The 21,645-nt window shown below is 35.8% G+C and overlaps 1 protein-coding gene across 1 annotated transcript in view; it reads left to right on the plus strand.

Annotated features, from left to right (window-relative positions):
• The window catches only part of NCAPG2 (non-SMC condensin II complex subunit G2), a 53,763-nt gene extending 32,566 nt beyond the window's left edge, over positions 1–21,197 (plus strand). Inside the window, exons 15-30 of the mRNA XM_076332364.1 lie at positions 930–1,063; positions 2,114–2,287; positions 4,073–4,143; positions 4,416–4,569; positions 4,748–4,924; positions 5,411–5,524; positions 5,634–5,736; positions 6,354–6,356; positions 6,826–6,866; positions 8,390–8,489; positions 9,153–9,337; positions 10,103–10,246; positions 12,140–12,243; positions 15,392–15,489; positions 15,873–15,975; positions 20,968–21,197. Coding sequence (XP_076188479.1) covers positions 930–1,063; positions 2,114–2,287; positions 4,073–4,143; positions 4,416–4,569; positions 4,748–4,924; positions 5,411–5,524; positions 5,634–5,736; positions 6,354–6,356; positions 6,826–6,866; positions 8,390–8,489; positions 9,153–9,337; positions 10,103–10,246; positions 12,140–12,243; positions 15,392–15,489; positions 15,873–15,975; positions 20,968–21,019 — 1,757 coding nt within the window. The 3' untranslated portion in view covers positions 21,020–21,197. The remainder of the gene's footprint in view (positions 1–929; positions 1,064–2,113; positions 2,288–4,072; positions 4,144–4,415; positions 4,570–4,747; positions 4,925–5,410; positions 5,525–5,633; positions 5,737–6,353; positions 6,357–6,825; positions 6,867–8,389; positions 8,490–9,152; positions 9,338–10,102; positions 10,247–12,139; positions 12,244–15,391; positions 15,490–15,872; positions 15,976–20,967) is intronic.
• The last annotated feature ends 448 nt before the right edge of the window (positions 21,198–21,645 follow it).

Consider the following 21,645-nt stretch of genomic DNA (forward strand, 5'->3'; position numbering starts at 1 on the left):
ACTATCTAAGTTGATACTTATTTATCATGCAGAAATAATGAAATAAAATACCGTGGTGTCTCAGGTGATTTGAGATCTTTATGTGGAAGATTCTATAGAAGCTGAAAAACATTTGTGTCTGATAATCTGATTATCTGGTATTTGTAGATCAGTAGTATTTTCAAGTTGCTCAGAGAAAATCTAAAAAGCCCTCCTTCCTATTAAAAGCTTCAGAAACTTTCAGTGAAAAGGGTGTGTACTGCACAGAGTATAGCTGCTTTTTATAAAAGTGCTATTGAACCAAGTAAAATCAGGAAAATTTTATTTCAGAGGAGTTCTGATACTATAAAAACAAAGTAGTCAGCATGGAGTGACTTGGGTAAAATACCCAAGCTGTTGCCCCTTGACTGATTACCTTGGTAACGTAGTTTTGAGATAACATGTGCCAGTGTATTTCAGCTAGTCATAGTTTTACCAGAGTGGACATAACCCTTTCACTTTTGTCTAGAGATGAGCTCCTCATTAAGGAGTGCAATGGTTAGGCTACTTCATCTTTCATAAATAATTGGAATTGACATTGGAGGGGATGTATTACTGAACATAGGTCATTAAATTAATAGCTCTGCAAGATGAATGTAGGAGCTGTGGGAGCTTCCTCTGATCCTGATTTGATAAGGTGGTGGTTGTTTGGTTTTTTTGAATAAACTTTTTTAACAATAAAATTATAGAACCTGGTGATAATGTGGCCATTTCTTCTTCATACTTGAGGATATAAAACATTTTCACATTTCTTCCATTTCCAGGAAATTTTATCTTTTCTTCCTAGTTATTTCTGGTTCTGTTGCCTGCTTTTCAGACTGGTTTCCCAGCATTACACCTAGAAGCATTTACTAGCAACATTCTTAACAAGTAGTAAATGTCTAATTTATTCTTATTATATTTAAATGTAGCTAAATTGATGCTTACTATTCGGCGCTGCTTGAATGCCTGCATCCGGAAAGCAATGAAAGAGACTCTTCATGATAGCAATGCTGATGATGCTGATGCTGATGATGCTGATGAAAGTGAAAAGGAGAATACAAGTGTAAGAAAGTCCACTTTATGATAAGTTCTGGTAACTTTTTTTCTGTGGTGCTTAATTTGAGACACAGGCAGTTAATGATATGACAGAAATTAAAGGAAAGCACTTGGGCATCTGTGGAATTAGAAGGGGAGAACTGCCATATTGGTGTTTTCATGCCCTGCAATAGCAGAAATTTGGTGAAGTAGCTAGAATAAGATAGAAGAAATATGAAGCATATTTTAAATGAATACTTGCCTAATTCCAGTACTAATTATAAATTGGTTTGGTTCTGTGTTGTGGTTTAACCTCAGTCGGCAACTGAGCATCACACAGCTGCTCGCTCACTCCCCTCCCCAGTGGGATGGGGGAGAGAGTCAGAAGAGTAAAAGTGAGAAAACTCGTGGGTTGAGATAAAAACAGTTTAATAATTGAAATAAAATAAAATACTACTACTAATAGTAATAATAATAATAGAAGAATATACAAAGCAAGTGATGCACAGAGCAATTGCTCACCACCCACCGACCGATGCCCAGCCAGTCCCCGAGCAGCGGCCCCCCCGGCCAGCTTTCCCCCAGTTTCTGTACTGAGCATGACGTCACATGGTATGGAATATCCCTTTGGCCAGTTTGGGTCAGCTGTCCTGGCTGTGCCCCCTCCCAGCTTCTTGTGCACCTCCAGCCTTCTCAGTCGGTAGAGCATGGGAAACTGAAAAGTCCTTGACTGGTGTAAGCATTACCTAGCAACAACTAAAACATCGGTGTGTTATCAACATTATTCTCATACTAAATCCAAAACACAGCACTGTACCAGCTACTAGGAAGGAAATTAAGTCTATCCCAGCTGAAACCAGGACATTCTGCAATTAAATTATTCAAAAAATTAATGTCGCAAGATGACTCAAGTTATATATATAGAGTAAAGGGTGAATTGTGGAGTTCATGTTCTACAACAAACAACGCCTTTGTGAAATTAATAGAAGGATTTTCAGGTTTTTTTGAAACCTTATTTTAACCTAAATTTATATTTGAGAATATAATAGGTAATATCATCTAAGAGTTTGTATTTCAGGTGTTGAATAATGTGTTGTCAATAAATGATGTGGCCAGCATGGCAAGTTTATTGGAGATTACTGTAATTCTCTGGAGAAGTATTCACAAAGCACTAGATCACAATGAAGATGCCAAAGATTATGCTATCAGAAAATTTGCTTCTGTACTTCCTGAATATTTCAAAGTATTTAAGGTAAAGAAAGCCTAGATTTTCCTGTAAGTGCTTAGTATTTTCTTCAGATGCTTTCATGTGTTAAGTGTTTTATCTATTTTTGTGGCATTAAGTATTCTTTTTCATTGTTGCTATAAATCATAAACAATAGCAAGTTTCTTGGAATTCCACAGATGGGTAGAAGCTATTCTCCAATTGCAATATCTGACTGATGAACCATTATCTAAATAGTCAACACAGAAATAGTTACACAATAAATTGCTCTCCTTGTAATGTTTTTATAGGATTCCATTCTTTTGAATATTTTTGGAACTTTTGGAAACCAGTAACTGAAAGTATGCCATTGCAGAATAAATACTCAGTGTAGATGAGAGTCCATGTGGTTTTCTACCTGCTCCCCCCGCAACCCTTCCACCACCACCACTTCTTATTATGATCCAGCTGCTGGAACAGACAGCTGAAGCAGCTGAGGCTCCTTTTTCATTTTCTTGTGTTTGGTTTCTGGTAATTTGATTCTACTCTCTAATGATCTTTTGCTGCACTAATTTATTGTTTGGGTTTGATATAAACAATTAATTAAAATCAGTAATTTTCATATTTTCAGTCTCCTTGATCTGTTTAATTGTTCTAGTGTTGTTCTTCAGGTTCCTATCTTTTGATAGTGGCTAATAGTATCTGCTGTGCCTTATAGTGCATTTGGAAGGATTATCTACTGGTTGTCTTTTTTTTTGTTGTTTATGGCTTTTATGCTGAAGTATATTGAGTTATGCTGGCTGTTATACTTAACAACATTCAAGTTTGCTTTAGATAATCAGGGAGTGGAAAGCAATTCATTGCTATATAATATTCTGCAGCACAGATATACCAAATGGTCCCTCTACCCTGAAAGCATTTGGAAGTTGTCAAAGACATTCCAAATCTTTTTTGGTAGAGGATGTACCATCCCTCCTGAAAGGTTCTGGTGAGCAGACAAGATATCCAGCTTTAGCAAGCAACCTCTTTGACTTTGATATTCTTACAGTGAGTAAGCAGCTTGGATCTAAAAAGACCTGTCATCAGAGGCTTAGTTTCTAAAAGACTACAGATTGAAGCAGCATGTCTCTTTCCTGAAAAGCTACAAATATATTTTTAAATGTTCTTTTAAAAATCATCTTTAAAAGGTTTTAGCTCTTCAAATGTCTTAAGTAGGTAATAATTTCATTTGATTGTATTCATGAAGCTTCGACATACAGATATATTGTTTTTGAAGAGTCTTTCACATAGATTGGTTTCTATATAATCCGAGTGAGACTGTGTCATGGTCTAGACCTTGTATGACGATGTGTTGTAACGACTTGTAGTGCATTTTACATTACCATTGTTATATAAGCACCCTTTCCTTTAGAGTATTTTTTGTAAATTTCTGATGTGAATGAATATTCATTTAAGGCACTAGTTACTTGAGAGGAGTTAGTGTCATGATTGTGCAATTAAATATTAGCTTCTACTAGAAAAAATGTGAGCTAGAGCTGTTATTTCTTTTGCAATAGTTATTAATCTAATAGACCCATAATTATTCATGGTAGTTGTTCTGGCAGTTTGTCAGAAAGCTGAATGATAAGATAATTGATAATTGACCTCTGAGAATAGGAATCTGAAGTTTCAGATTGCAAGCCACATGTTGTTATGAGCTTCTTTCAGTTCCATTTCTAGTGAAAAAAGGGAAATCCTTAATTTGAGATAATTTAATCATACTTTTTCAGTACTCTCTTTAGTTTTGTGTGCATCTGTACATGTACATCATATAGTGTACTTTTTTTATCCTAGGATGAGCGTTGCATGACTCCATTGGTTATTCTGGCATCCTTTATGCCCCCTGCTGCTATTCCTACATTCAGGTACTATTTTTAAATCCAAACTATGAATGACAAGAAATCTCTTGTTGACTGTATTTGTTAATTTTTCACAACTTGACATATTAAATGCCCATTTGGATACATTAATCCACTAAATAAATTCAGTAAGTTAGTAAAATCTCTGAGGTGCAAATATGCCTTTGAGCCATTGGTGAATCTTTTTTGGTATTATACTGGTTGATTTTTTTTGAATTTTTTCTGCACTGGATGTAAAGCTAATGGCATCTCTTATTTTTTGTTTGTTTTCTTTTAAGCTGTGGTGTGATCTCCAGACTCAGAAATATTGACAATGGAGCTGACCAAAGCAAATATTCTACCCTGATAGACTGCATCTGTCGCTGGGGTCAAGTGGGACATATTATGGAATTAGTCTGTGACTGGTTGTCTGACACACTAACCCCAAGAAAGGTCTGCATAAGCGTACGTCAAAGAATTAAGGAATTGCTAGATTACATAAAGGCATCGTGTTTGGTTTTTTTTTTTAACAGAAGCAGCCTCTTTAATGCCATGTTATTCTGCTTTGGAATTAGTTGTAAATTAAGATACTGACAGTATTGTAACGGTTTTGTGCTTTCTTCTCATTTAGAGTATTAAAACATCTGAACGACGAGTACGTATCCATGTAACACATGAATCGAAGCCAGAATTAGCAATTGATTACATTGAATATTTATTGACTAATCCTGTTAATCGTGGTTGCCTACTCTCTGTTCCTAAAAAGAAACTGCAGAAGCTTTTGAAAATTCTCGGTGCTGCAAAGGTAGTATTCTCCTTACCATAAACAGTGCTTATAAAAGTGCTTAACATCATATATTGCCTGAATCAAATTAAAGGCCCGCAAGAATAAATAAATAAGAGTCATGATCCCTTTTTCCCCTCTGTAAAAAGGTTTTCCTTTTGATTTGTACTTCAAACAAATACTCAAAACTAGAAGTGTATTAGTTCAGAATTGTTTATAAATGACAGATTGTAACCAGCTGGTCATTTTTAGGTGTCTCAAAATTTTTGTGATCTAGTGTTGAGCATTTTTAAGGGACCTGACTTTTGGAATGTACATGGAAGGAATAGTCTGCAAATCAGATATGGCATTGCAAAATGAAAGTAATTGAAAGTATGCCTGTTGTTTTTTTGGGGTTGGGGGAGAGGTTTGTGGGTTTTTTTTTCAATCTTTTGTTTAAAGCTGTTGAGAAAAGAAATATTTGAAAGGATGTTCTGGAAAATATAAATGTACACCTTGATATTTCAGGAGGTTCTTGGCTCAATTCTGAAAGCAAATGATGGAGGTTCTGGTAGCTGCAATCAAGCAACTGGCCTAAGAGCCTTCAGCCTGTTTTGCAGGTTGAGTATTCATCTTCAGAACAAGGTATCATTATACCTTTTCAGTATAAGCTGGAGTTACAGCTGACAGTATAAGGAAATTCCAGAAGAATTGGAAAGACAATTGGTAAACTTCTTCTAATTTTTTTTTCCAGTTTTCTGAAGAAGGAAAAGATTACCTCTCACTTCTGGAGGAGACAGGTGCTTGGATAGAAAGTCAAGTTGTACCTTTTATGCTAGCAAGTGATCAAGAGGATGGCATTTCAAAATACAGTAATGTTTCTGAATTAATTATCCAGGTTAGAGGTCTCTTATAACATAAATCAAACTGCTACCAATCTGAAAAGCCGTATATGTAGCAATTGTATACTGACAAACATAGTGCACTGGAGATTTTGGAGCCCAGCAAGTGAATGAGCTAATGAAATACAGTCCTGATTGTTCTGAGGTTACAGTTTTGTGCTTTTGCTATTCCTTTGATTGCTTAAAATCCCACACTTTTTTTTTAAATTGCTTTGAGATTAGTTATAAACTTTATATTTTATAAATATAAAAATATAATTGCGCAAACCCTAGCAATTAAATCAAGTAGTTGGAGTCAACAATACCTTGTTCTTATCTAGACTTTTTTCACCTACCAGTGCATAATATATATTCTCATCTTATCTGTTGAAGTGAAGATGGAACATGTTTTATGTTTCACACTTGTGAAAATGCCCACTCAAGAAGTTTCTAGCAGAGCAGGCGATGTAACCTGGGTGTCCCAAATTTTAGGTTTCTAACAAGTAATTCTTGTCCTCAGTCTCTCATCCCCCATATTAAATAAAGGTAACGCTTATGCTGTTTTATGGAAAGTGCATTAACATAAAGTTAAGATTGTCACTGAATCTCAGTTCTGAAAAGGAGAAGGAAATTAGTTGCTGAAAACAAGAGTATAGTTACGTGGTATGCTAGCACTTAACAGCCTGTTCTTCTGTAGCGTAGAAGGTCCCGGAAATGACATAGAATCACTGCAGCTGCATACATTGTGTTGAATAGCACAATAGAGGATGACTTCGAGGACCAGGAAGGTGGAGTAATGATGAGAGAGGATTTAGATCTAGTCATGTTTTCTTGCTTGCTTTCTTCCTTCCTTTCTTTCCTTTCTGCTTTCCCAAAAGAAATAGGTAAAATTATACCCTGAGGAATTCAGTATGCTTCATTCTAGTGCTGAGTCCCATAGAACATGTCTTTGGAAGTCAGCAGAGAGTCAGGGTGTGAGTTACCTGGGAATTTAATAATGAGGAGGTCAGTCTTGTACTAAATCCTGCTGCTGCAGCCAAATGGCTCTTTGAAAGATATAAAGAGATAGGAAACTCAAACGAGTGTTGTATTTGTTCATGGTACAGGTTTCTTGTGTGTTTTACACGCTATTGTCTTCTCTCTGAATGAAAAATTTGGTATGCATATCATAAATCTTTTATGGCTATTTTTCAAAAGTTTGGAGGCACAGAACTCAACCTTATAGAAAGACAAGACACAAAATAGGGAATCTTTACCAGCATTACCAGAATGTTTACTATCCATTTCCTAGGTTTGAGTACAAAATTAAAAGGAAACTTTATCAATAAGCAATAAGATAGGCAGTTGTCACCTGTAAACCCATCTGACATGTTACTTGACTAGCCAATAATGAAACACAATGATCTTTACTAGTAGATCTTAAAGTTCATTTGTATCATTATTTCCAGAGAAGAAACTGAGGTGTAAAGACTGAGGTGACTTGACTGGAAGTCAAGAAAAGAATCCAGGCCTCTTGCATCTCCTGTAATAAGCCACATGCTTGTTAAGCAGCTCCTATTCACTTCTCACTTTGTATACTGTTTTTTATTGGAATGAGGTATTGATTGTGATGTTTAATTGTTTGGAGTCTATATTTGGTAACAATGCTGGCATTAAAAGCGGACCTAGTTTGTCTCAAAATATCCATGTAATATACAATAATTACAGTTGCTTCTTTAATACTGTTGTATATGAGAGGGGACCGGGGTGTCTCTTTTTTCACTTACATTTCTCTATCACTTTCCCTGTGACATATCCCATTCTTTCCCATTTCACCCTTCCTTCTCTGCTTAGCCTGTTACTCAGTTTTGCACTTGCTGTTATGGGCAGGGATTCACTGGGGGACCGTTCTCTTTAGGCCACTGATTTGTTGAGAGGGGCTGGTAGGCCCTCTGACACACACTCCAGTGTCATCACTGCCAGTGTCCCTTACCCCTTATCTTCATTCGCCTTCACAGAAAGCATTTGATTATATAAGGGGGGGTGTGTGGTTAGTTTTGAATTGTCTCCTGTTGCATTCCCCTCACATATCACTTAACCCAAGGTGGATTTTAGCATTGAGCTATGGGTCCTTTCAGATTTTGGTCAAGTGAAAGATTTGGACTAACTTTAGTGACAGTCAGTGTCCTTGAACACCCCAGCTCGTGTATACATAGACTGGTTAAAAATTCTCTACTCTGTCTATACATTAGTATTATAATCTGTTTAGTATGTAACGTGTATGTCTCTAGAGAAAAGCTCTTTTTGTATGCTGTTTTTAATTTTGCTATTCAATATAGGTAGAGTTGTCATGTTCTGCCTCAGTAAGTGTTAGGTATCAATGCCTCTGATCTGAGCCTGAGTAAAAAAGATAGAGTATTTACTGCCTTTTGAGAAACTATGTTTACTGGAGGAAAGGGCAATGGAAGCATTTGGAGAACTGTTTGGAACTCCTGCTTTTCAAAGGTTGCGAACTGAGTAACTCCAAGTAGATGCACCAGCTTTCAAGGCAACTTGGCTAAGATTTCATGGTTTTGTTACTTTTAGGTTTTACTGAACCGTTACTTTATATAAATTTTGTTTCTCGTATACTTTTGCATCTCTTTTCTAGGCCTACCTGACGGTGTGTAAAGATGTCATAATGGTTGGCCTTGGAAATCTCACGTTTCAAGCACACCTTTTAGATATGGCTCTTTCAGTTATACAAACAGGTACAATATTTTATACTAACATCAACATCTCCATATATACTTGGCTGACTTTTCTTATATTAGCAGAACTGTTGCTTTTAGCATTTTGGAGTCTGTTTCTCAAAAAATGGTGTTTACTGCTTATGCTAGCTAGTACCAATAATATGGTCAAAAGTCACAGCAGCTTTTCAGAAAACTGAAAACAAGCAGAGAACCAACCCAGAACCATGTCACTGTTGATAACTAGTGTGTTCTTCCTTGCTCTTAGATTCCAGTTATTACTATATAATTCAGGGGTTTTTATATAAAAATATCTCTCTATATGTATCTCTCTCTATATATATTTCACTATGCCTTAGGAGGCAACATTGTAGCTCTATTTAAATTTGGCTCACATTTGGAAAGTTAATGTCTACAGTACAGACAGAATTAGAGTTCAGTTCCTGAAGAAATCTACAATTTTAATCCCTATACTTCAAGTATTGGAAGGAACACTGGACTTATACTTAAAATATTGATTGAACTGTATGAAAATTTCAGCTAAGGATGCTCAGAAGCTAAATATATCATCTACACTTGTAAACTATAGCTCTTTAGGTTGTATAACTGAGTTTCATTCTAAGCTTGTACCTGAAGAATATCTCATTACAATTTTTACATTGTGGTATTTATCTCTTTCTCTAGAAAGAGCTGGCTTTTGTGCTCCAGTGTTACTGTATGCTCTAAAAGAAATTATTGAAGCTTCTTTAACGCAGAATACTGAGACAGATGAAGTGGCAAATCTTTTCCATGCTGTACAGACCGTCTTCCAGAACGTTTTAGAATGTGTGGCACGTAGACTCAAGACACAGCAGGAAGAAGGGATTCAGGTATCATCTTACACTTGCAATTAGTACCTAATGTGTAGATGAATCCATACTTTTTATGAAAATGTGTTATACTTAGACACTTTGAGGTTGTTATTCGAGTCGACATCTGATTAAATTTTCAGTTAAGTTTTCTAAGTTTCCTCCTTACCAATGTTTTTTTTATCCATTGTTGGTCTCATCATGACACAAAAACTAGTAAATTGGAGAGCAATGCGTTCTGTTACCAATGATCCTGAACTACCCTAGTACTCATAGGTTACTACTCTTATCTGCAATTAAATGAACTTTCTCAATCCAGAGCAAAGAATTTGATTATATATATTATGATCTTGGGACGGAGGAGAAATTGTCGTTACTTTATTTATTTCTTTCAGCCTGAATTGTATCAGCTTCAAAATATGTACGATGTCCTAAAGTTCTTCAGAACCTCCTGTCTTCACAGAAAAGTTAGCTTCTTGTATTTTATAGCAGAGACTAGATAGTAGCGAGATGGGTGGATCACTCTGGAAAATTTGATGGTCTGCTTTTCAGGACTTCTGAAAAACATTCAGTTCTTTTTTGTTACAACCATTGTTTTGTTTGTTTCTCTCAAATTTATGAGTAGACTTCCCAAACATGTTGCTGATTTCCCCTCTGACCAGGTGATTAGAATACCTCAATAGCTTTCAAGGTGTGATCTGCGCTTCTTCACAGAGAAGCTTGCTGAAATATTTCAATTATAGTCAAGCAATCTGAAAAAACTGATCTGTTTTTCTTTGGGTTTAGTTGATTCACTCTATTCAAATACCTCTTGGAGAATTCGTGCATGCGGTCCAGTGCTGGCATTCATCTTGCCCAGCAGTTCACCAAGGTGTACTCTCTACTCTCCTGGCCGCAATAGTAGCAGAGATAAATCATGTGTTACAGAAGGTAAAGTTAATACTGACTTTTTTTTTTTCTTCACTTCCTGCTTTTTAAACGTCATGTTGGAACAATCGAGCTACGTTCAGAAAGTGTGATCTTTGTACTGCAGATCAAGATTTTGTGTGTGTTGGCATAGAACAAACAGGGAATCTTATTTGCCATAATTTAATATTACGGTGCATCTCTCAGATTTATGAATACAGCTGCGTAAGAACAGAGTTGTCCTGACACCTAGTTCACTATCTGCCTCTGACAGAAGAATTTAGAAATTTGGCAGAGTTGGAGATTAATGACATGGTTTTTGAGATGTTCTCTATGTATTTGTACTGGGTCTGGCTGGGAAGGAGTTAACTTTCTTCACAGCGGTCCCTATGGTGCTGTGGTTTGCATTTGTGGCTAAAACAGTGTTGAGGGCACACCAGTTAGTTTTGGCTGTTGCTGAACAGCGCTTGCAGAGTGTCAAGGCTTTCTCTCTTCCCTTCACCCCCTGCCCTAAAAAAGAGTAAGCAGGCTTCGAGTGGGCAAGAGGTTGAGAGGGGACACAGCCGAGACAGTTAACCCAAACTGACCAAAGGCATATTCCATACCATACAACGTTGTGCTCGGCAATAAAAGCTCAGGGAAGGGAGGTTGTTCCAGACCTACCTCACTTTGTCTCACCCAGCATTAGGGAACTTAAGAAGTGAACTACTGATCTCTGAAAGATTCCAGTGCCCTATTCTTGGAACTGTCCCATAAGGTTCTGTAATCCTGTTCCAAAGCAGGCTGATGTCTCGCTTGGCACTGATCACTTATGCATTCAATACAGATCCATTTTCATAGATCTTTTTTTTTTGTTCCGCTGGTTTTTGTTTAGAGGATTTCCAAATATCTGATTTCAGTTTCTTTGGAAAGTAAAGAAAGAAGCTCTAATACTGAAAAGAATATATAGACAGAGGTTATTGTATGTGCTAAAAGTCCAAGGAACCATTACTGTCCTTGAAGGAGAAGGGTAACGTTCCCAACACATGTTCCTAATGCATGTAGTGTTAGGAGCAAATATGGCTAGAAAGATTGAAAGCTTTGAGAACTAACAAGGAAAAGCAGAGGTTCTTTAGCAGAAACTGTACTCTTACTGTGGTTGCTAGATATGTCAGAGCAATAAATGGTTGCCAGAAAGTACCGAGTACAACAGAGCTGCTTCTAAGATTCTGTGTTACAGAAGGAACTGAAACAATACCAGAGATTTACCTGCAAATATTAATGTATCAGCTTGAGGGGCTGTAGGATGAGAGCGTGCTCTTTACAGGTGCTGCAGAGTAAAAGTTCATGGTCTTGAATGATACTGCAGATTCATACTCCTAGATTATGAATGTTCAGTGCAGCAAGTCATCTGAGCTGGGGTTTTCCCTGCCCCCAGGTTACTGCACTGGTAAATAAAAATTCAGTTCTGACTAAATACTTGCCATGCTATTCAGAACTTGATACCAAAAAGAGCTGACACAGGGAATCAGGAAATCGCTGTCCCCTAACTTATTTTTAGAAATCATGTGTGCACACTTAAACTTGGAGACACAAAGGATACTCATCTGTGTTTCATAGGCAGTGCCTTTATAAATAGTGACCAATAATGTAGTTAAATGAAACCTCTGTTCAGAACAACTGTGGAGAATATTTGCCTTGGTACAAATACTGTTTATTTGTTTTAGTTTTAGCCTTTCTAATTTAAATTTGTTTTGTTTATTTGGACACAACACAATTGGATTAAGGCTATTGAAGGAATGCAACATGAATGTTTCTTCTAATTATTTAAGGATAGGTCTTGGTTAGCGTAATTATTGCAATACGGATTTGCTTCGATGTTTTCTGCATACGTATATTTCTTGATCTACAGTAGTTGTTGACATTTTTCTTTTTTAGGCTTCCAGTGAAAAGGACTTAACTATACCAAAGACTATTGCAGACCTTCCTCCTCTTTCAAGCAGTTTAATGGCCATAATTATGAAGTCAGTTAATGTTGTCAGGTAAATGTTTCTACATTAATATGTCCAAGGTTGTTGCTAATGTAGAGCAGCTTATATGTTGTCAATAAAGTTTTAATTTCTAAACTCAAATAAATTTTGAGGAACTAGATGCTTACTAAATTTACCTGCACTACTTTATAATCCCTTTCCCTTGATACATTGCTTGTAGGTATTGACTGGGGGGTTGGTTCCATTTTTTTACTACTTCTAAGGGCACTTCTTATTTACAAGACTAGTAATTTACTAATTCATCTAAATTAGTTCTTTAATCCCACATCTTGGCTTGCTTTTTTCATAAGATACTTATAAACATTAGTCCCCTCAATATAGAGGTATTTAGATGAGATAAAATATTTACCAGAAGTAGCATTAATCCTTTAATTGAACATCTGCAATGAGGTGACAAATGTACTATAGCTGTATTAAAATCACAAAATTCAAAATAGTTTTAAAATATCTGAGTCCTAAAAGCCCCCAAATGTAGGGTTACATCTTTTTTTTTGTTGTTTAAGACTTAAACTGTTTTTTTTTAATTTGCTGTATTTAGTGGGTACCCTGAATATCTTCTAAAATTGTCACAAGTGAATTTCATTATCTTCCTGTGCTTAGTTTATTCATATTCAATTTTTATTTACATGACTATAAACACCAGAGTTATTTTGAATGATCAAGGGGCTAATGTGTATTCCTTAGAATTCCTTAGAAGTCCTATCATTCTCCATGACTTATCACAACTAACTCCTATTCTTAACTTCCTCATCTGACAGGCATTGAATATCCCTGTCTCTGCTGTCATGAGATTTTTTTTTTCTTCTCAATTGTTCTCTAGTTCTAGTTGAACCTGCAAAACAAAGGACTCCGGGAGTCCAGAAATAGGTTTCCTAATCCAAATCTTGTTCTTCTGTGAGGCAGCAGCTGTCTGTCAAGGTGCTCTCTTTTAGTGAAACACAATTATTTTACACACCTCTTTTGAAAAGAGGGGCAAAAATTCAATTAATTCCTCTGAAACTTTTTCTTGTAGTGGTCAAGGAGAATCTTGTCCATTCTTGACAGAGAAAACTGCTAGTTTGGACCAGACTGTTTCTATGAGTACTTTGATAAACATGTGTCTATCTTCTAGTATTTATCTTTTTGGTGCAAAGAAGATCTAAGTCAGGAGATAATTTACATCTGGTTCCACTGGTGCCTGAGGACTGAGACTGCTTTTAAGGCTGTTTTCTTTTATTCATCTGTATTGATAGGCCATAATCAGAGTCCAGTAGTAAATCATTCAATATCTCAGAAATTATCATCTTTCCACACCAATTCGAAAGCCTTTGACAATACAGAATCTGATGGGAGCTTCTGTTCTGTGAACACGCAATCATCTTGCACCAGGTTCTGCAGCATCTATTATATTTTCAGTTACTAATTACTCAATCTCTAGCACTGAATTTCAGTGCCCATACCAGTGATAATACTGAGTGACTTGGCAATATCTGACCAATTGTGTGAGTACCCTTTCCTTTAGCAGGGAACTATCTGTGTAGGAACCAATTACTCATCTCTCTTACTATACGTGTTTGTAAATAGCTTCTTGTTCTGTTCTATTTTAGCTTTGCCTGCAGGCTCATGTGATCCTTGTTGAGAGGGAGGTGGGGAGAGGCACCTGCATTGAGTCTGCAGTGAGTCTTATTACAGGTTAATAAAATTACAGTGTTCCTTCGTGGAACTAAAGAGTGTGCTTACTGACCTAAACAGTGATAACAATAAAGTCAAAACTCTGATCGGAATACTGTCAGTTAGCAATTTAAAAGCAATATGAAATGGAATCCATACTTGGTTAGATTAGTCCACAATGATATAATAAAACTAATGCAATGCATGAGTGACTTCCTAATACTTATTTCAGAACCCATAGAGGTTTCATCTTTCTCAGCTCTTTGAAGCAATATTTGAGCTTCTACAAAGCTTATTTACTGAATCACTAGTGGAGGTTGGTTCCTTTCTTAACTGCATACTTCATTTCGATATCTTAGCACAATAAAAGCCCGAAGAACAATTAAGTTTGGAACTGGGTATTTATGATGTTCAATTTTGGTAACAGATAATAATATTACCAAAGGTCTTTTGAAATATTTTAGGGAAAGTTATTGTAACATCTACTGCTCTCAGTTTCCCCTTTAGTTCTTCACAGAGCATTTAGTTTTGTGCTCTGAGGAGTATGAGGATTATAGATCTTGTCCATCTCCTGCTTTATCCCTCTTGTTCTTTTATTTTTCTGTGTTTTTGAGAATTGCTTCTGAGTTAAATTTATTATTTTTACCATTAACACTATAATGACTAATTAGTGGTTTCATTCTGTAGTATCGCCTTATTCCATACTGCAGTTTAGTTTGACTGATAGACCTCTTACTTCACACCCTTGTTTCATTTTTCTTAACTTAATATATGTCCCAAAACACCCCTAAAGTTTGCTGGTAATACTATAATCTCTTGCTAAAAGCGAGTCTCTTAAAATACGTATAGAGTTAGTATTTATCTCAGATTTTACAATAAACGGTTATTTTGATTCTATTAGTCCATCCCATACTTTCAATATCTAAACTGTAGTTTGGAAGTGTTTCGGGGCTATATTTAGTTATAAACGTTCTTCACTGTTTGGTAATTGGAAACCCATAATTTTTATGAGATATGCATTTTAGACCAAAGTGATAATTAAAGTCCAGTTTCTAATCAGGCTACAAGTAGTAATAGTTTTAATGGCATGAGGAGTTACTAACAAACTGTTGGAGTCATACAACATATTTTTTTAAACTTCAGTAGAAACTGAAGTTAGAAATTTCAATACAAATTCCGTGAGTTAGATTCCAGTAGAACCAGTAGTTTTTTCACAGATTGACTTTCCCAAAATAGTCCACGAGCTCTTCATTTCTCTTAACAGTTACTTATTCTGTGTACAAACTTCTTTATTTTTTTCCCAAGCAATTTACCATTCTGCTAACTCAGGTATTCTCACTTCCAGAAGCAGCATGCAGTCTTCAATTGCCCAACAACCACTGCTTTGTCCTGCATGGTAACTTTGAAGCTATAGTGGCAGGGTAGCATCATCACAAACTTGTTGTGTTCAGTTCTATTTTGAAAGAAACATGATTTATTTTTTCTTTAGGTCATTTTTAAATGAATTAATGGAATGCATTATCTCTGAAGAAGTTGAAGGGATTTTTAGTCTAACAGCTACTGTCTGCATTGTGATTATAATTAACGGTCAGTCAAACCATTTTTGTCCATTTTTTTTTTTCTTTTTTTTATGTGCTACATTTTGAAATCTGAGTTCTTGATAATTTACCATTTTTCTACAGGATTTAAGGTTATATCGCTTGTAAGTTATGTTTTTAAGCTTTGGACTTTCAATCTTTGTGTAGTGAGTTTAAAAATACAACTGTCTGCTAATTCATAGGGTCCATCACTATATTCTGATTTGCTGAAATACAGAGTGATTAATCCAGGATGGTGAAAATCTAATTTAATATCTAATCTTTCATTAAACAATCTTTTATGTTAAAAAATATTTGATGAAAATATGCAGGGTTTTTTTTGATAAATCATTATTTTTGTGCAACTTTTCAACATAATCTTATTTCAAACAGGTAAGCACAAAACTTCACTTCTAAAGGATATTGCACCTGCCATTCAAAGGAAGCTGATAACATGCAAGGATGCTGCCACAGAAGAATATAGCAGCACTGGAAGGTAAATGTGCTGTGGGAAATGAACACTAACCTCTCCTATACCCTCTCTGCAATAATTGGCTGTGTTTTGTACTTACATAATACAGTTAGAGCATTCTGAATGATTGCAAGGTTTAAAATAGCGGGTAAAAAAACTTGTGAGGTATTGAGCCCAGCACATATTAAATTTCCTGCCCATACATTTGCTGTGATTGCAATCCTTACATATTTAGTTTGGTTTCTTGCATTTAATTTGAATGTGTTATGACTTGATCCTGTATATTGCAGGATTCAGTTCTGAAATTCAGTTCTATTAGCAGCAGATGTAGAACAAAGCAAGTAGTCTATTTACTATTTCTTATTACTAGAAGATTTTTCTTTCACATTTTGGTATTAGGCATATGAATCCATACCTATGCAGATGGTAAAAATTTAACTGAATATAACAATGACTTTAAGACCTTTCCATAGGTGATTTTATTTTGCTCTTTTTTGGGATTTTGGTGTCATATCTGGTTGACTTTTGGATTTTTTGGGATAAGTTTCTTGAAGGTGATTGGCTACATTGTATTTGCAATCATTTATTTCAGACCTGCCTATAGATAGACAATCATGATGAATGCTTTAGCCTTAAGTGTCTCAAACTTGCTTAAGTCTAAAAATTTGTTAGCATTTGATTTCTGCCTAGTTAATGAACTGCCTCTGGAATTAGAAAACATGCAAAGTAGATATTAAAAAGCACAAACATAGAATATGAAGAAAACAGACTATGGTTATGAACATTCATCCAAAAATACTGAGAAAGTTATTAATGCACCACAGCGGCCAATCTGAAGATGCAGAGGCCCTTGCAATCTTTAACTCTTCAAATTGATGATCCTTACTATTCAGTCAAACAATGGATGTAGAGTAGACAGACTTTACATTAAAAAACAAAACAAAACAAAACCACTTCATTTTACTCAACAGTTTCTTGCATGGCCCTTCAGACCTAAGCACACTTCCACAGCACGCTCTTCTGGTGGATCACTAGCCTGAGGCGTGTTGTTCTCTGGCATTGTAATGACTAGACATAGACCTTTGGCGGCTGTGCTATGACTGAATTGGTGTCACTGGTTTAAAGCCAATACTAAAGTTATGAGATGCTACTGTATGAAAAATAAGATAGTTTGTCAAGGAGGCCGCATGGGCTATATCCCTTTCCTATTATGATACTTCAAATCCTTAGAGTTTGCACTTGAGTTGTATCAAGAAGCGCAACAGGTACACTAAGTGTTCTGGCAGTGGCAGAACTTTTAGAGGGCTGTGCAGTAAATGTCCATTTGGAATTGGTTCAGAAGTGCAGAAGGTAAATTGTATTTTTCCAGGAAAAAAAAAAAAAAGCCTGATATTCAGGACAATACAATAGAGTAGCTGTGTTGTTGCTGACAAAAGATGCATTCATTCATTTAAATCTGCTATTATATCGGAGCCAAGAAGGTATTATGTAACTCTCTCTAAAGAGTCATATAATCTTAAGAACTAGACCAGAAAGTTTTATGATACATACGAGCCACTTCAGTTATGTACCATCAAAAATGAGATTTCTTTTAAAAAAAAAAAAAGAAGGGAAAAAAAATCAAAACCAGCGCACCCTTCACTTCCATTTCCTGTCTGGCATAAATAAATAGAAAACAGAAATGTTGCTGTCAAGACTTTGGGTGGTTTCCACAGAGGAAGGTGTGCTCATGTAACATAAAATTGATAAAGAACCAAAAAATATCTTATTTAAAAAAAAAATCACTACATAATTGGACTTCTAAAACTCAGAGTGACTCTGCTTCCTGGGTAATTGTTTTAATTAGTTGCTCGGCTGTGAACAAATTTCTTTTGATTGGGACCTAGCTTAGAAACAAAATCAAACAAAAGTAAACAAAAAAACATTTTTTTTTCCCCATGAAATCATTTAACGTTGGGTTGCCAAGTGTTCTACTAGGATATTTTTAAAAATAATAATAATAATGATCTGGAAAAGAAAAGTGAGCAGCAGAGTGTCATGATTCAGTTTGCTCCTTTTAATCAGGACAGTAGAAAAGGCTGAGAAATTAAAGCAAATCTTAACATGATTAAATAAATAGGCACGTTAAAATGAATAATTGCTGCCACTTGAGTGCACTACTGACTATAATTCCAGTAAGAACACAGATTAATTGCTTTATGAATCTATATGATAATCTCTGCCCAGTGAACAGGGACAAATCAACCTAGAAGTTGGGGCAGATGAAGAGCATAAGATGCTACACAGTGTTTTAATTTCATGATATATGAATGGCTACCTTTGTATAATACAAAACCAGGAGATAGTTGCAGATAAAATTAAAAGATTAGGAATATGAACATGATGATGGGAAGTACTTTTAACAAGAATCAGAATTGCAATATGATAACAAAATTCAGAAGCTATCACACAGCTTTGCAGAATTTGGGAGGATTCATATTTGTACAGGTATGTTGGGGATTTTTTTATCTCCAGAAGGGTAAAAGAATTCATGCTGAAAAAAGGTTAGGAGGAAGTTCTTCACTGATTAGGTTTTGCTTGACTCATTTAAAGCGTGTTTGCACTTCCTCAGCTAGACATAATGTTGGACCAGGCCGGGCCTCTAGTGTCTTCTGACATGCCATTTGTAGTGCTCTGGTACTAGTGTGCTGACGTATAACTGAAGTGTCATTATATACGGTCTGAAATGCGCCCTGTTGTTTGTAAACTATTTTATCGTCCTACTCTGCTTACCAAACCACAAGATTTTAGTTACAGTATGCTGCAAGCTAGATCTCTGATCATTACTTTGAGCACAATCTTATAACACACAGTGCTGCACTTATGTGTGCTAAAATATATCACTGCTTTTTTAACTCATACTTAATAGTATTATTACTTTTTGCTTCTGAATGCATTATCTCATAATAACTCCTTGAGGGATTATTTTATTTAATACCCAGGTATAACAGGAAATAGTGACATTCTTTAATTTCCCAGGAGACTTGGCATTCTGTGCCAGCATCTTAAATGTAGACTTAGAAGTAATCTATTACATATTAGCAAAGAAAGAAAAAAGTAAAAATGCTGTCTGGTGTCGTAATTAAAGTGCTGCCCTTAAACAAACTAATTCAGAAGCAAAACTTTTCATTGTAATTTAGTCTTCCCTCTTCAGCTGAGTTAGCAGTTTAAGATGGCCCTGTGGGTCTATTATTCTAAAAATGCTGTTCAGTGCACTTAAAAATTCTGGACAACATATTGTATATTGAGAGAATTTCCTCAAGAGTAACGGCACACACATTAGTTTAGTTTATAAAATGCAAATATTTATGCCTAGCAAAAAAAATGTGAATAAAGCTGTCAATGCAGTGATTTGGAGGCTAGAGAAAAATGTTCCATGCTCTGTAAAAACAAATGTGCTATGGAATAACACCTTTGACTTAATATTTTCTATTTACTTTAATTAGCATTTTGATATACGGGTATTAGAATTTAAATTTAGCTAATGGCTCTGCTGAAAGATATTTCTTTAGTATTATCATTTAGCTAGCTTCCCAAACTCTTTACTGCACTCTCATTGCATCTGTAAATAACGATTCTTGAATTGTTTTGCAATATAACTTTGTGTGTGATTTGCCTGACGCCTATCTAAAAGTTCACTAGAAAGGTACCTGGTAGAACTGACTTAAATTTGTCTGTCTGGGGAGGCGTACAGTTATTCTGAATGACGGCTTATTGTCCAACGTGCCGCTGGTACATGGGCCAATGTTACAGATCTATTGTTTTATTAGCCTTAAATTCTAACAAAGTAAAATTTATACAAAGTAGCGTTGTGTCTGAAACCACAGTACTTCACTAATTATACTAATTTTATAGTACATTATAATACTAGCTTGTTTTGACAGTTGAGTTCCATCACGGCTTAAAGGATATAGCACTATAAAGAGGAGCATGTGACACACCCGCGGCGGTCTGAATTCAGGGAGCCCTAACATCCAGTATACTGCCATGAAAATGCAGAGTTGCCTCTTGTATTTCAGGTCTTGGTGTCTCTTAATGGATGCCCTAACTCATCGTAATTAATGACTAACTAACCTTGCTTATTTGGAGCATCAGTCTAGGACTATAATAATAAAAATATGGAGAAAAAAATGCTTGAGAAATACAGGTGACAGAATCTTTTACGAAAGATTCCTTCACAAAAACGTGAAGGATAAAGTTTATAGTAGTTAATGGTGAAATAATGTTTTGGACAGAAGACCAAAGTGCCCATTTTTGTCTTTTGAGGATATCTTAGAGCAGCGTTAGAAGAAGTTGTGTGAGAACGCAACTACGAAGGCTGGGTGAGTGACTGTGTCAGGGAATGCAGAAAATGAAAAGGGCCTGCCAAATGGAAATTTCAGAGCTGACCTTTGGGATTGTTTAGGGAGTAATGTGAGTCAAGAGAGTCAGAAAGGGACTAAGATGGGTGTATCTGCAGCCGAAGGAGGCAGCCGCTAATAAGGATAAGATAGAAAGCTCGGGCTTGGAAAAAAATTGCCACAGGGTGAGGAGAAAAATTATGAAGACGGAAGAACAAGGGCGAAAGGAAGAAAAGTAAAAGAATGAAAAGTGGCTTTAGTATGAACTATCATCAGTAAAGGATTTGACTATCTATGTTTGAAAAAAGATTAAAAATGCTGTGAAGAAAACGACTGGGTTCTTTAAATAGCTGATGAAATATTAGAAAACGTGCTCGAATTGACAGAGTAATTTAAACTGGCTTGCTGTAGATTACACTATATCTAGAGATGATCAGCAGAAAAATGGAAAAGTTGAAAGAAAAAAATGCAGCTATTTCAAAATTAATTTGTAAAGGCATATTTAATACTTAAACTAATATGGAGTAACTGGTCAAAGAAATCATGCAGTAGCTATACTCTGAGAATCAAATAGTCGAGGATTGATTTAGCATTGAGCATATCTAATCCTGTTACGCATTGTTTTATGCCGTTTCAGAATCGTCTGTGAATCATCTCTGAAAATTTTGGATGAATTTTTGAATCCTTGACCATGCGGAGGCTTTTGTCATGAAAATTAAAGGAAGGAAGATGTATTGTTTTTTAAAAAAGATTATCTTGTAAACTTATTAAGAGTTAAAGCTTGTTTTCTGTTATTCTGTACATTTGAAGCAGGCAAAATGTATAAAAGTGTGTATAGAAATCAGGTAATAGTAAAGATTTTTCAAACAGCTATAAAGAGGTTATTCTGTATAAAAATGTCTTATTTTGGGGGGAATGTAAAATCAGTATCTGTTTTTATAAAACAAACAATAATTGTATCTTATATACTTTGAGATTGAGGTAGCACGTAACCTCAGTCTCTGGGAAGACTATAGAGCATATTCCTGGAGGTTATGGAAATGAATTTCATTTCAAGACACGTGAAGGACAAACTGGTGATTGAGAATAGCCGTCATGAATTCACCGGGGGCAAACTCTGCCTAACCAACCTGATTTCCCTCCCTTTCGTGGAAGAAGAGAGAGCAGAGAATGTCATCTTTCCTGTCCTTAGCAAAGACTTTTACACAGGCTTATATAGTATCCTTATGGCCAAATTGGGGAGAGGTGGACCAGATGGGTGGACTTAGAAGGCGGGTGGGAAACTGGCTGGACCATCAGACTTGAAGAATAATGA

This window comes from Aptenodytes patagonicus, chromosome 2 (assembly GCF_965638725.1).
Source record: "Aptenodytes patagonicus chromosome 2, bAptPat1.pri.cur, whole genome shotgun sequence".
Lineage (NCBI taxonomy): Eukaryota > Metazoa > Chordata > Aves > Sphenisciformes > Spheniscidae > Aptenodytes > Aptenodytes patagonicus.